This window comes from Oryx dammah, unplaced genomic scaffold (genome assembly GCF_014754425.2).
Source record: "Oryx dammah isolate SB20612 unplaced genomic scaffold, SCBI_Odam_1.1 HiC_scaffold_16, whole genome shotgun sequence".
NCBI classification, from domain to species: domain Eukaryota; kingdom Metazoa; phylum Chordata; class Mammalia; order Artiodactyla; family Bovidae; genus Oryx; species Oryx dammah.
Genome location: NW_024070200.1, coordinates 14,682,609 through 14,697,094, shown reverse-complemented (window position 1 = coordinate 14,697,094; position 14,486 = coordinate 14,682,609). Strand labels below are relative to the sequence as shown.

The 14,486-nt window shown below is 37.7% G+C and overlaps 1 protein-coding gene across 1 annotated transcript in view; it reads left to right on the top strand.

Annotated features, from left to right (window-relative positions):
- The window catches only part of FANCM (FA complementation group M), a 58,585-nt gene that overhangs the window by 29,738 nt on the left and 14,361 nt on the right, over window positions 1–14,486 (top strand). Inside the window, exons 12-14 of the mRNA XM_040256689.1 lie at window positions 3,030–3,187; window positions 4,235–4,390; window positions 9,142–11,053. Of these exons, the coding sequence (XP_040112623.1) occupies window positions 3,030–3,187; window positions 4,235–4,390; window positions 9,142–11,053 (2,226 nt within the window). The remainder of the gene's footprint in view (window positions 1–3,029; window positions 3,188–4,234; window positions 4,391–9,141; window positions 11,054–14,486) is intronic.

Here is a 14,486-nt window from a genome sequence, read left to right as displayed (position 1 = left end):
CTGTCGTCCCCTTCTCCTCCTGCCCCCAATCCCTCCCAGCATCAGAGTTTTTTCCACTGAGTCAACTCTTCCCATGAGGTGGCCAAAGTACTGGAGTTTCAGCTTTAGCATCATTCCTTCCAAAGAACACCCAGGACTGATCTCCTTTAGAATGGACTGGTTGGATCTCCTTGCAGTCCAAGGGACTCTCAAGAGTCTTCTCCAACACCACTTAGTGATCATTTAATTTTTATAGATGTTAATTAACCATATGTTTAGTAATTGTTTCTAAAAATATTACTAGTTTAGTCGCTCAGTACTGTCCAACTCTTTGTGACCCCATGGACTGCAGCATGCCTCCCAGTCCATCACCAATTCCCGGAGTTTGCTCAAACTCACGTCCATTGAGTCGGTGATGCCATTCAGCCATCTCATCCTCTGTCCCCATCTCCTGCCTTCAATCTTGCCCAGCATCAGGGTCTATTCCAGTGAGTTAGTTCTTCACACCAGGTGGCCAAAGGATTGGAGTTTCATCTTCAACATCAGTCCTTCCAGTGAATACTCAGGACTGATTTCCTTTAGGATGGACTGGTCAGATCTTGCAGTCCAGGGACTCTCAAGAGTCTTCTCCAACACCACAGTTCAAAAGCATCAATTCTTCAGCGCTCAGCTTTCTTTATAGTCCAACTCTCACATCCATACATGACTGCTGGAAAAACCATACCTTTGACTAGATGGACCTTTGTTGGCAAAAAATGTCTCTACTTTTCAATATGCTATCTAGGTTGGTCATAACTTTCCTTCCAAGGAGTAAGCTTCTTTTAACTTCATGGCTGCAGTCACCATCTGCAGTGATTTTTGGAGCCCCCCAAAATAAAGTCTGACACTTTTTCCACTGTTTCCCCATCTATTTGCCATGAAGTGATAGGACCAGATGCCATGATCTTCGTTTTCTGAATATTGAGCTTTAAGCCAACATTTTCACTCTCCTCTTTCGCTTTCATCAAGAGGCTCATTAGTTCTTCTTTGCTTTCTGCCTTAAGGGTGGTGTCATCTGCATGTCTGAGGTTATTGATATTTCTCCCAGCAATCTTGACACCAGCTTGTGCTTCTTCCAGCCCAGCGTTTCTCATGATGTACTCTGCATAGAAGTTAAATAAGCAGGGTGACAATATACAGCCTTGACCTACTCCTTTCCCTATTTGGAACCAGTCTGCTGTTCCATGTCCAGATCTAACTGTTGCTTCCTGACCTGCATACAGATTTCTCAAGAGGCAGGTCAGGTGGTCTGGTAGTCCCATCTCTTGAAGAATTGTCCACAGTTTGTTGTGGTCCACACACTCCAAGGCTTTGGCACAGTCAATAGAAGCAGAAGTAGGTATTTTTCTGGAACTCTTGCTTTTTCGATGATCTGACAGGTGTTGGCAATTTGATCTCTGGTTCCTCTGCCTTTTCTAAATCCAGCTTGAACATCTGGAAGTTTATGGTTTATGTAGTGTTGAAGCCTAGCTTGGAGAATTTTGAGCATTACTTTGCTAGCATGTGAGATGAGTGCAATTGTGCAGTAGTTTGAACATTCTTTGGCATTGCCTTTCTTTGGGATTGGAATGAAAACTGACCTTTTCCAGTCCTGTGGCCACTGCTGAGTTTTCCAAACTAGCTGGCATATTAAGGCAGCACTTTCACAGCATCATCTTTTAGGATTTGAAATAGCTCAACTGGAATTCCATCACCTCCACTAGCTTTGTTTGTAGTGTTGCTTCCTAAGGCCCACTTGACTTCACATTCCAGGATGTCTGGCTCTAGGTGAATGATCACACCATCATGATTATCTGGGTCATGAAGATCTTTTTTGTATAGATCTTCTGTGTATTCTTGCCTCCTCTTCTTAATATCTTCTGCTTATGTTAGGTCCATACCATTCCTGTCCTTTATTGTGCCCATCTTTGCATATAATGTTCCCTTGGTATCTCTGATTTTCTTGAAGAGATCTCTAGGCTTTCCCATTTTATTGTTTTCCTCTATTTCTTTGCATTGATCTCTGAGGAAGGCTTTCTTATATTACTAGCTCATTAACATTTTTCTATGCTTTTCTTCTTCCATTTTCTTTGATTTTTCAAGTGTGAGTGATTCATCTTGCTAATAAGGTAGTATGTATAAATGTCACCTTTTATATATTTGATTCATTTAGGCTAGACGTCTGAATATATTTAACGTGACTAGGAGAAAGAAATACGTTTCTATTTCAAAAGTCTCAGTGCCTAAGATTGCTAGATCTGAAGAAGACCTGAGAGGTCACCTAATTTAAACCCCTTATTTTGCAAAAACTTTCATGTAATATTTGGGAATAGATAAGACAGAAGTTTCCTGATTTCCAATTCAGTATCTTTCTGATTTCTTTTTCTGCCCTCATCTTTCTTGGGACGAGAGTTACAGCTTAATATTTTTTAATCCTTTCCATGTTGGTGATTATTTTCCTTTATAAAGATTATGGAAATAATAAAGGACTAATTTACTATGCATTTTTTAAAAGTATATTATCATGTCATTTTTTAAAACAGTAGGTCTTCCTTGTCCTTTTAAATTGTCGTCCCACCCCACCCTGCATTTAAGACTTTAGCTAAAACTCTTTTTAGTCTTTGCATCTCTCTTGCATCCATACCAGCTTCAGATAACTTTCTGATAGTGTTAAGACAGAATCATGATGCTAGTTTTCTTTTGTACGTTATCTGTTTCCTTCCAGGTCTTAGACAACAAAATAGAGATTCCAAAAGAATACAAGACTGAGAGCTACCTGGTGATGTTTTGTTAACGAAGGTTAGCTGTAGTTGGAAGGGTGCCCTAGTACTTTCAAAAAGTTGAGAGAAGTTTAGGAGATATGTAGAAACAGGAAGTAATAACCAGAGTGTTTATAAGAAGAAACCAAATTTTAAGGAATAGAATTAGTGGTTTAGCAGAAACATGTAGAGAGTTTGAGTTGATGTCTTTTATTTTGTGTTTGTCTAGCAGATTTTTTTAAACCTGTTTTCAATTATTTTTTAAACTTCTAGGAATAAAGCAGAGTAATTCAAAGGATGATTGGTTCTTATCAGAAGAAGAATTTAAATTATGGAATAGACGATATAGATTAAGAGACACTGATGAAATTCAGGAAATAACATTGCCTCAAGTTCAGTTTCTATCTTTACACAATGAAGAGAACAGACCAGTAAGTTAAATGTGTTTTCAGATGTTCTTTATAGTGACTATGCAATAGCTTTGGGAGTAAAGAGAATGAATATTCGTGATCAGAAGGTTAAAAATTAAGAATGTAAGCAATTTTAGAAAGAATATTAAGGAATAGTCTGTCTTCGTAAAACTAATTTTCTTGTATTTCTTATTGTATATGTATTTTTATATGACTATAATATATTTACATAAATTCTGACTTTATTACTTTCTTCATATGAATATTTCTGTGTAGGTGTAATTTTTATCATTGTTATGTTACTCTGTAATATACCGTACTTTAACTATTTCTCTGTTGTGTTTTAGAACTATTTTCAGTATATTACTAGTATAAAATTATGCTATTATGAATGTCTTTGTACAAACCAGTTTTTACTTTTTGTTTTGAAATTAGAATAAAACTTTAAATTGAATATTGGACTTGTTTTATTATGAACAAATTATTGATGAGCATAAGGAAAGTCAAACGAATTGATCAGAGCTTACATATGTACCCAGAGAAATAGAAAAACAACTTCAAGGAAGATACCTTTGAGAAGATTTATAGGGTTTGAAATACTTGGCTTTGAGAATCCAAATTTTTTTTCACTAACAGGGAAAGTGAAGAATGGCAGCAGGCATGATGAATTGGGATCAGTATCACTGAGAGATTATGAATACCTCTTTATTAGATTATAGTACATAATCTAGCAAAAACTCTTAACATGGAATTATATAAACAGGAATATGTCCAAGTAGTAACTCATCTAACATTTCTTTATTTATGTATTTTATTTTTAATGACATAGTTTTCTTTCTAATTTTACAAGCAATACATGTAACAGTTATTTTTAAGATGTATTTAAAAGGACATCTTTGTACTTCATAAAGTTATTTTATTTTTCACCTGAAATTTTAGTGGAAAATACCTAAGTAAATTAAAATTATTTACGGTATGCCAATTATCTGTATATTAAGTATTTTTTAAATCAGTGTGTGATATCTGAGTATGTTTGTTTTTTGTTATGTTAAATTATTGTTAACCAAGACGGAAGAACCAACCGTTGGAATTCATCAACTGTCTCTCTCTGAATGGAGATTATGGCAGGATCATCCTTTGCCTACATATCAAGTTGACCATTCAGATCGATGTCACCATTTCATAAATATTATGCAAATGATAGAAGGAATGAGACATGAAGAGGTAAGACCCTACTGTAACTTTCTTTTGCTGGCATGACAGTGAAACTAGAATACTTTAGTCTTCTTAATTTGAAGTCAGTATTATAAGAAACAAGTATTTATTATAAATAATCATAGCTAAACTATTTTGTTTTTCTGTGTAGCTTCTTGTGATCTCAGTGGACTAGTTTTCTATCTTAGTAGAAGTAGGCCTAATTAGAAGAATGCCATCTGTGAATACTGATAGACAAGAGTGAAACTTAAATGTATTTAATAGCTAAAGGGAGCTTCCCTGGTGGCTCAGACGGTAAAGCATCTGCCTACAACGTGGGAGACCTGGGTTCATTCCCTGGGTCAGGAGATCTCCTGGAGAAGGAAATGGCCTTGCCTGGAAAATCCCACAGATGGAGGAGCCTGGTAGACTATAGTCCATGGGGTCACACAGAGTTGGACACGACTGAGCGACTTCACTTTCTCTTTCATTGGCTAAAGGGGATCAAGACCATCCCCAAGAGAAAGAAATGCAAAAAAGGCAAAATGATTGTGTGAGGAGGCCTTACAAACAACTATGAGAAGAAGAGAAGCAAAAGGCAAAGGAGAAAAGGAAAGATACACCCATTTGAATGCAGAGTTTCAAAGAACAACAATAAGAAAGCCTTCCTCAGTGATCAATACAAAGAAATAGAGGAAAACAATAGAATGGGAAAAACTAGAGATCTCTTCAAGAAAATTAGAGATACCAAGGGAACATTTCATACAAAGATGGGCACAATAAAGGACAGAAATGGTATGGACCTCACATAAGCAGAAGAGATAAAAAAGAGGTGGCAAGAATACACTAAAGAACTATGCAAAAAAGATCTTCATGACCCAGATAATCATGGTATGACCATTCACCTAGAGCCAGACATCCTAGAATGCTAAGTCAAGTGGGCCTTAGGAGGCATCACTATGAACAAAACTACTGGAGGTGATGGGCTTCCAGTTGAGCTACTTCAAATACTAAAACATGATGCTGTGAAAGTGCTGCCCTCAATATGCCAGCAAATTTGGAAAACTCAGCAGTGGCCTCAGGACTGGAGAAAGTCAGTTTTCATTCCAATCCCAAAGAAAGGCAGTGCCAAAGAGTGTTCAAGTTCAGTTCAGTTCAGTCGCTCAGTCGTGTCTGACTCTTCGCGACCCCATGAATCGCAGCACGCCAGGCCTCCCTGTCCATCACCAACTCCCGGAGTTCACTCAGACTCACATCCATTGAGTCAGTGATGCCATCCAGCCATCTCATCCTCTGTCGTCCCCTTCTCCTGCCCCTAGTCCCTCCCAGCATCAAAGTCTTTTCCAATGAGTCAACTCTTCACATGAGGTGGCCAAAGTACTGTAGTTTCAGCTTTAGCATCATTCCTTCCAAAGAAATCCCAGGGCTGATCTCCTTCAGAATGGACTGGTTGGATCTCCTTGCAGTCCAAGGGACTCTCAAGAGTCTTCTCCAACACCACAGTTCAAAAGCATCAATTCTTCAGCGCTCAGCCTTCTTCACAGTCCAACTCTTACATCCATACATGACCATAAGAAAAGCCATAGCCTTGACTAGACAGACCTTAGTCAGCAAAGTAATGTCTCTGCTTTTGAATATGCTATCTAGGTTGGTCATAACTTTTCTTCCAAGGAGTAAGCGTCTTTTAATTTCATGGAAAGAATGTTCAAACTACTGCACAATTGCACTCATCTCACGTGCTAGCAAAATAATGCTCAAAATTCTCCAAGCCAGGCTTCAACAGTACATAAACCATGAACTTCCAGATGTTCAAGCTGGATTTAGAAAAGGCAGAGGAACCAGAGATCAAATTGCCAACACCCATCGGATCGTCGAGAAAGCAAGAGAGTTCCAGAAAAATACCTACTTCTGCTTCTATTGACTGTGCCAAAGCCTTGGAGTGTGTGGACCACAACAAACTGTGGACAATTCTTCAAGAGATGGGAATACCAGACCACCTGACCTGCCTCTTGAGAAATCTGTATGCAGAACAGGAAGCAACAGTTAGATCTGGACATGGAACAGCAGACCTGTTCCAAATAGGGAAAGGAGTATGTCAAGGCTGTATATCATCACCCTGCTTATTTAACTTATATGCAGAGTAGATCATGAGAAACGCTGGGCTGGATGAAGCACAAGCTGGCATCGAGATTGCCAGGAGAAATATCAATAACCTCAGATATGCAGATGACACCACCCTTAAGGTAGAAGCAACTATTGAGCCTCTTGATGAAAGTGAAAGAGGAGAGTGAAAAAGTTGGCTGAAAACTCAACATTCAGAAAACGAAGATTATGGCATCTGGTCCCATCACTTCATGGCAAATAGATGGGGAAACAGTGGATGCAGTTACAGGCTTTATTTTTGGGGGCTCCAAAAGTACTGCAGATGGTGATTGCAGCCATGAAATTAAAAGACACTTGTTCCTTGGAAGAAAAGTTATGACCAACCTAGACAGCATATTAAAAAGCAGAGAGATTACTTTGCTGACAAAATTCTGTCTACGGTTTTCCAGCAGTCATGTATGGATGTGAGAGTTGGACTATAAAGAAAGCTGAGCACCAAAGAATCGATGCTTTTAACTGTGGTGTTGGAGAATACTCTTGAGAGTCCCTTGGACTGTAAGGAGATCCAGCCAGTCCATCCTCAAGGAGATCAGTCCTGAGTGTTCATTTTAGGGACTGATGTTGAAGCTGAAACTCCAATCCTTTGACCACCTGATGGGCAGAACTGACTCATTTGAAAAGACTCTGATGCTGGGAAAGATTGCGGGCAGGAGGAGAAGGGGACGACAGAGGATGAGATGGTTGGATGGCATCACCGACTCAATGGACATGAGTTTGAGTAGAGTCCAGAGTTGTTGATGGACACCGATGCCTGGTGTGCTGAAGTCCATGGGTTCGCAAAGAGTCCGACACGACTGAGCAACTGAACTGAACTCAATGGCTAAAAAAAAAAGTTTTTTGATTGTGCCACGTAACTTGTAGAATCTTCGTTCCCAGACCAGGGATTGAACCCACTCCCTGGCAGTGAAAGCACCAAGTCCTAACAACTAGGTCTCCAGGGAATTCCTATTTAATGATTTATATAAATGTTTGTAAAGCAAATTTAGTATTCTTGTTTGATCTGTTGAAATTTCCCTATCATATAGGTCATTTGGTATGTTTCCTTTATCCTGTTGGTAGTTTAGAGAATTAGTGATTCCTTGAGTAACTTCCTGATAATTATTCTTTGAGAGAGTCAGAATGGTGAACCTATTGTGAGTGTGAAATCCAAAATGCCTGAGTTAGAATCTTACTTTTTGCATCTACTTAACCTTTGGAAGGAATGATGCTAAAGCTGAAACTCCAGTACTTTGGCCACCTCATGAGAAGAGTTGACTCATTGGAAAAGACTCTGATGCTGGGAGGGATTGGGGCAGGAGGAGAAGGGGACGACCAAGGATGAGATGGCTGGATGGCATCACTGACTCAATGGACATGAGTCTGAGTGAACTCCGGGAGTTGGTGATGGACAGGGAGGCCTGGCGTGCTGCGATTCATGGGGTCGCAAAGAGTCGGACACGACTGAGCGACTGAACTAACCAACTAACTAACTAACCTCTTTGTGCCTCAGTATCCTCTATAAATTGGGAATAATGGTTCTTTTGTCACAAGGTTGTTTTGAGGATTAAGTGGCTTAGTACATGTAAAGCAATTAGAATAATACCTGGCACATAGTAATTACTTGATAGATTATAGCTGCTAATTTTATTATTAGCTGTTGTTCATGAATAGATATAAATAAAGTAATTATTTGTGGATCCCTACAAGTGAAAAAAGGTGTTTATAATCCTGTTTTATGCATTAATTAAATTCGTACTTTCTACAAATAGTTGTCATGGGCCTCTCATGTACTCAGTACTGGGATGTGCCAGCAAAGGCTGTGCATCAAAGTAGCACATTTATTTAGTGCCTTCTATATGGCATGGTCTGTTGTAGGCCCCATGGCTACACTGGTTAAGAAGACAGATTAAATATTCTGTAGGGAGCATCTATCCTAGTAGGGTAACAGACATTCTCACATTAATATTTATTGTATTTATCATACAGAAAGTGGAGAGTTAACTGCTTAAGTTCCTGAATAGTAGAGGAATCCTGATTAAAGTGGCATTTAGTGGCAAGAGGGAAGGATGTCAGGGATGGTGGAGACTGTAGTTTTAGATTTAGATATAAGACGTGGAAATTCATGAGAAGAGTCCTTGAGAAATTTTTTTAAAATAGCATATTCTAGCTTACAGCCTAGAAGACATATAGGTACCATTATTTCAAATGTTCTAAAAGCTGTTCTTAGTTTATCTTCATCAAGAGAGTAAATTTCACATAAGTATGTGTTTCTCATTTATATATGTTAATTCTTAAATATCTTTTTTAGAAGTTAGAATCATTGTTCAGTTAAATGTTAAGAAAAAAGTATAATAATATTTTATATATTAATTAAATGTATACTTTCTACAAATATTTATCATGGCTCTCTTATGTACTAGGTACTGGGAATACAAAACTATTAACTGATAAAAAATAATTTGTGATAATTTCACAGAAATGTCATTTTTAGTTTTGACTTAGAATAATTTTTAAGGTAAAATCATTTGAATAATGCAATATTGTTTGGAAAATATTTTAACAGAAAAGAGCTCATCTCTTAGAATTTTTGTTTGTTTTATATAGCTTTCTTGTGACTTTTTCACTTTCCTTCTTTATAGGGAGAATGCAGCTATGAATCAGAAATTAAATCTTACTTACGAATGGAAGATGTTAGCTCAGTGTCTAGTGCTCCGAGAAATGAATATAATCCTTTTGCCAATGGCACCTTTACAAATAACAGGAAGTCTTCGTTTGCAAAGAATATAAATCACGGGAAATCAGTCTCAATAACAGAATCTGATGAAAAATGTGCTGAAATTTTTAAACAAATTCCTATCAAATCTACTAAAATTCCTTCTTTAAAAAAAAGGGCTTTTGAAAACCTGAGAAAAGATCAGCCTAAAAAGGAAAATAAGGATGCTGACATGGAGCCTTTAGATACCGATGACAGTTCTACCACTGAACATACCCTTCAGGTAGACCTAAGAAATGGTGAAAGGGCATCAGGTCCAGGTGAGGTCACTGCCACATGCGCTCTCAGTGACAATGGAGGTAATCCGTCCCGTGGATTACTAACAGATGGTCAGTTTACAAGTAAATCTACTAGTTCATTTACTGGAACTTGTTTTGACTCTGGTTATAACAGTTTTAGTGATGAGAAATCTTTTTCATCTAGCTTATTTCTTTCATTTGAGGATGAGCTTGATATAGCAAAAACAGATGACCAATTTTTTAATTGTGATTCATTAACAAAAGAGGTGCTAGCTAATGTAGAGAGATTTTTATCACATTCTCCTCCGCCTCTCAGTGGACTATCAGATTTGGAATATGAAATTTCTGAGGGTGCTGCACTTGAAAACTCGGTTTTTCTACCCTACTTAGAGTGCTTACAGAATGATAAATCCACCAATTTAATGTCACGTTCAGCTGTAAATTCTCAACAGAATTTAGAATTGAATTCACTCAAGTTTATTACTCATCCTTCTGAAAAATCTTCCCTTTATGGTACAACTAGTGATAAGATTTCTGATGAGCCAGGCTTCTGTGACTCTGATAAAGTACATAAAGATAGTAAAAATGAACATTTAGTATCCAACAATCAAATTCAAATAAACATCGGCCCTTCAAAGGATTTTGCTGAAGAAAAGAATCATGATGTTGATAACAGTGACCTCCCAATATTGCATACTGCTCAGGATGAAAGTTTATTATTATTTGAAGATGTTAATACAGAGTTTAATGTGAGCCCTCCTCCCTTGAACAGTAAATGTGGATCTTTATGTATATCAGACAGAACTGCTGTAAGTGAAATGGCACCAGTCTCTCAGTTCTTCATTTCTGATGAACTTTTGTTAGAGAATGATTCTGAACCCCAAGATCAAATTGTCTGTGATACTAATAGTTGGAAATCTCATGAAGGTTTGAGAGGTATACATGAGGGAAAATTGAATAATGATGAAAACAGTTTGGACTGCTCTAAGGATTTATTTTCTGTTACGTTTGATTTAGGATTTTGTAGTACAGGTTCTGAGGATGAAGTAGTGGACCATGCATCAGATACAGATAATAAAATTTTAGATGACCTACCTGGAAGGGGTTTAGACATTAAGCAGATAAATGGTACAAATTGTGTTTCAAATCAGGCCGTCATGTCAGGAGCCCATGTTGATAATTCTACAAGTGTAACAACTACTCACCCATCAAGTGAAGATAAACAGAGTCCAGCTTGTTCATGGTTTTCAATGAATGCAACAAAAAGTAAAGAATTTATGTCTCCTAGTTATTCTCAGTTTTCATTGCCAGTAGGAGAGAAAGTTATGAGCACACCACTTTCTGAATCAAATATATTGAACTCATTTTCTAAGAAGAGAATAGAAATGGCTAAAAAGTCAGGTTCTAACATGGGAAAAGTAAATCTACACAGTTTCAAAGAAACATTGAATTCAACTTTTGGTGATTCAGGACTTTCTACAGAAAAGCATAAAAGCAAGAAACAAATCAATCTGCATCGATCCTGCCATTCTACTGAAGGTAAGATTCCAAATTTATAAAGCACAAATTGTCTAGAATATTTATTTTGGATCAGATTCTATAATTTTTATAAAATGTAATTTCTCTGTGTATGTATATTGAATTAGATAATTGATGTACTATATAGTCCTTATGTTGATGTTTATTGATACAGGATTTATTTTTTTCTCCATGTATTTATGGCATGCATGCCATGGGAAGGTACTGTGCTAGACACTGTAAAACAGAAGTGTAAGATTTGGCTCTAGCCCTTAACTGTAAAACACAGACAATTCTGTGACATATAAATTTGAAAAGATATCAGTGAAATATGGAAATAACTACCAGATGAAAAATAAGATGGTGGACATTTAGGTTCATAAGATGAAAGCATTTTGAACTGGTTTAGATTGAAAATGTTGACTTCTAGTGTAAGTTTTTATTTTGGCTCCTTGGGAATATTAATGATTTGGACATGTTGAAGATAATCAAAAGAGAATTTGCATGATGTAAAATGATGAAAGCAAAGGGAAAGAAGGAAAGTGTAAAGTTTTGGGGGGTAATATAAAGTAGGGGATTTATATGACAAAATTAAGAAATAAGACTATTTTAAAAATTGAGATAAGGTCATAGAAGATCTATAGGAGTCTTTGGATTTGTATAATCTAATTCTATAGAAAATCCAGAAAATGGATGATTTAAATACCTGTGATTTATATATCAAAAATATAATGATTTAAATATCCTTTAGATCCTGTTATAGAACTCAACTCTAGTTTATGTACAGATTATTATAAAAGGCCATTTCTGAATTTTACTCTTTATGGCTAAGGAAAAAGAGTAGTTATAGCATAAAATGAGAATTTCCTCTGTAAATCTTATGATTCATGAATGTTTTAAGATAAAAACTTATAAGTTCTGGACATACAATTAATTTTTTAAAACTAACTTGTCTACATAGTTTTGGATATACTCTGACATGTTTTTTTACAAAGTATGTTGCCTAGGTCCTTTAATATTTAACACCTTTATATTACGTCTTTGTTAATGAGTGAGATAATTTTTCTGTCTTTGTGTCAGATTTGCATTAAAACATTTTTTCTAGCATTGTACTTAATGACTGCTGCTGCTGCTGCTGCTGCTGCTGCTGCTAAGTCGCTTTAGTCATGTCTGACTCTGTGCGACCCCATAGACGGCAGCCCACCAGGTTCCCCTGTCCCTGGGATTCTCCAGGCAAGAACACTGGAGTGGGTTGCCGTTTCCTTCTCCAATGCATGAAAGTAAAAAGTGAAAGTGAAGTCACTTAGTCGTGTCCGATTCTTAGCCACCCCGTGGACTGCAGCCTTCCAGGCTCCTCCGTCCATGGATCTTCCAGGCAAGAGTACTGGGGTGGGGTGCCATTGCCTTCTCCGACTTAATGACTAACCATGGGCAATATAATTCTGAATACATAGCCATCAAGGAACTATTTATTAGTAATTTTTTTTTAGTATTTGTTATTCCACTTAATTGAAATAGAAAATTTAGGATCATTTACCATGTTATATATATACAGTAATCTGTCTAGGTAGATATTTTATTAGCACAGACCATAAGAACAAATATACCATGTGGGTTTATATTAGGTTTTTTTTTACTGCTGTGTAAAAAATTACTCCCCCTCATTTAGTGGCTTAAGATAGCATTTATCTCATAGTTTCTGTAGTTTAGGAATTTCAGAGTTGCTTAACTGGGTCGTTCTGGCCTAGAATTTCTCATGGGATTATAGTCAAGATTTCACTTGGAGTTGCAGTCATCTGAAGACCTGACTGGGCATGTAAAATCTGCTTCCAAAATGGTTTATTTGAAAGTGAGGAGAGATGATGGGAAGCACACAAGAATCTCGGGTCCATAGTAATTCTAAAATCTAAGCAGAACCAAGATTGAAAGTTTCTTGATTACTACTCAAAACCCCCATAATTCTCCATGGTTCTTGGCTCTATCCTCTGGATGCCTAGTCCAGTTTCCTAATAGGTAGCACTTGTGGAGCTTTCTCAGGTTGTGTCCTTCTGGTAAAAATGGGGGGATCCAGGGGCCTCTTCATTTTGTACTGTCTCTGCCCCTTTTACGTTGTAGCTGGCTGTGGGTTTTTTCCTCATCTAATTGTCATAAATATTTGTGGATCTCTTGTGAATCTTATTTGAGGTTCATTCTGTTAGATACTAGCCATGTCCACAGATCTTTAGGAGGTAAGTTCTTCTCTAACTCTGGCTTCTGCTGAGATGTGTAAAGATAGTTCCTTAATCTTCTTAGAAAATCTGTTGTTTGAAAGGGACTGTAAGAGACATCTTTAAAATGTTTAGAGTACCGTCTGACTGAATGGTACTCTGAGGCGCCACCTTTGATCTTTCTGAGGTCTTAAAGCATTTACAGTTATACCCTCAGCATCATCTGGACTGTAGTTTCCTGGCAGTCTTCTAGATTAGGTCTTTGCCCGGAAGATTTCTTAATTTAACATTGTTTGCCATCTGGAGAAGCTGGTAATTTTCAAAACCAGCAAGTCTCAACTGTTTCATGTTTTGATTGACTGATTGATTTGGCGGTGCCAGGTCTTAGCTGCGACATGTGGGATCTTTAACTGCTGGCATGCGAGCTCTTAGTTGTGGCACGTGGGATCTAGTTCCAGGGATCAAACCTGAGCCCAACATTGAAAGTGTGGAATTTTAGCTACTGGACCACCAGGATAGTTCCCCTGTTGCGTGTTTAATATACTTGCTTTAATCCCTCTCTCTCCTTTCACATTTAAACAAGAAGCATAGGTGATACCTTAAACATGTCTGGAAATCTTCTTGCTTAGAGCACCTCATTCACTGTTGTTGAGTCGCTCAGTTATGTCCGACTCTGAGACCCCCATAGACTGTAGACTCCTCTGCCCTTCACTGTCTTCTAGAGTTTGCTCAGCTTCATGTCCATTGGGTCAGTGATGCTATCTAATCATCTCATTCTCTGCCATCTCCTTCCCTTTTGCCTTCAATCTTTGCCAGCATCAGGGTCTTTCCCAGTGAATTGACTGCGTCAGGTGGCCAAAGTATTGGAGCTTCACCTTCAGCATCAGTCCTTCCAATGATTTCAGAGTTGCTTTCCTTTAGGACTGACTGGTTTGATATCCCTACAGTCCAAGGGACTCTCAAGAGTCTTCTCCAGCACCACAGTTCAAAAGTACCAATTCTGCGGCTCTCGGCCTTCTTTATGGTCCAACTCTCATATCTGTCCATGACTGCTGGAAAAATCATAGCTTTGACTAGATGGATCTTTGCTGGCAAAGTAATGTCTCTGCTTTTTAATATGCTGTCTAGGTTTGTAATAGCTTTCCTTCCAAGGAGTAAGCGTCTTTTAATTTCATGGCTGCAGTCACCATCTGCAGTGATTTTGGGGCCCAAAAAAAGAAACTCTGTCACTGCTTCCACTTGTTCCC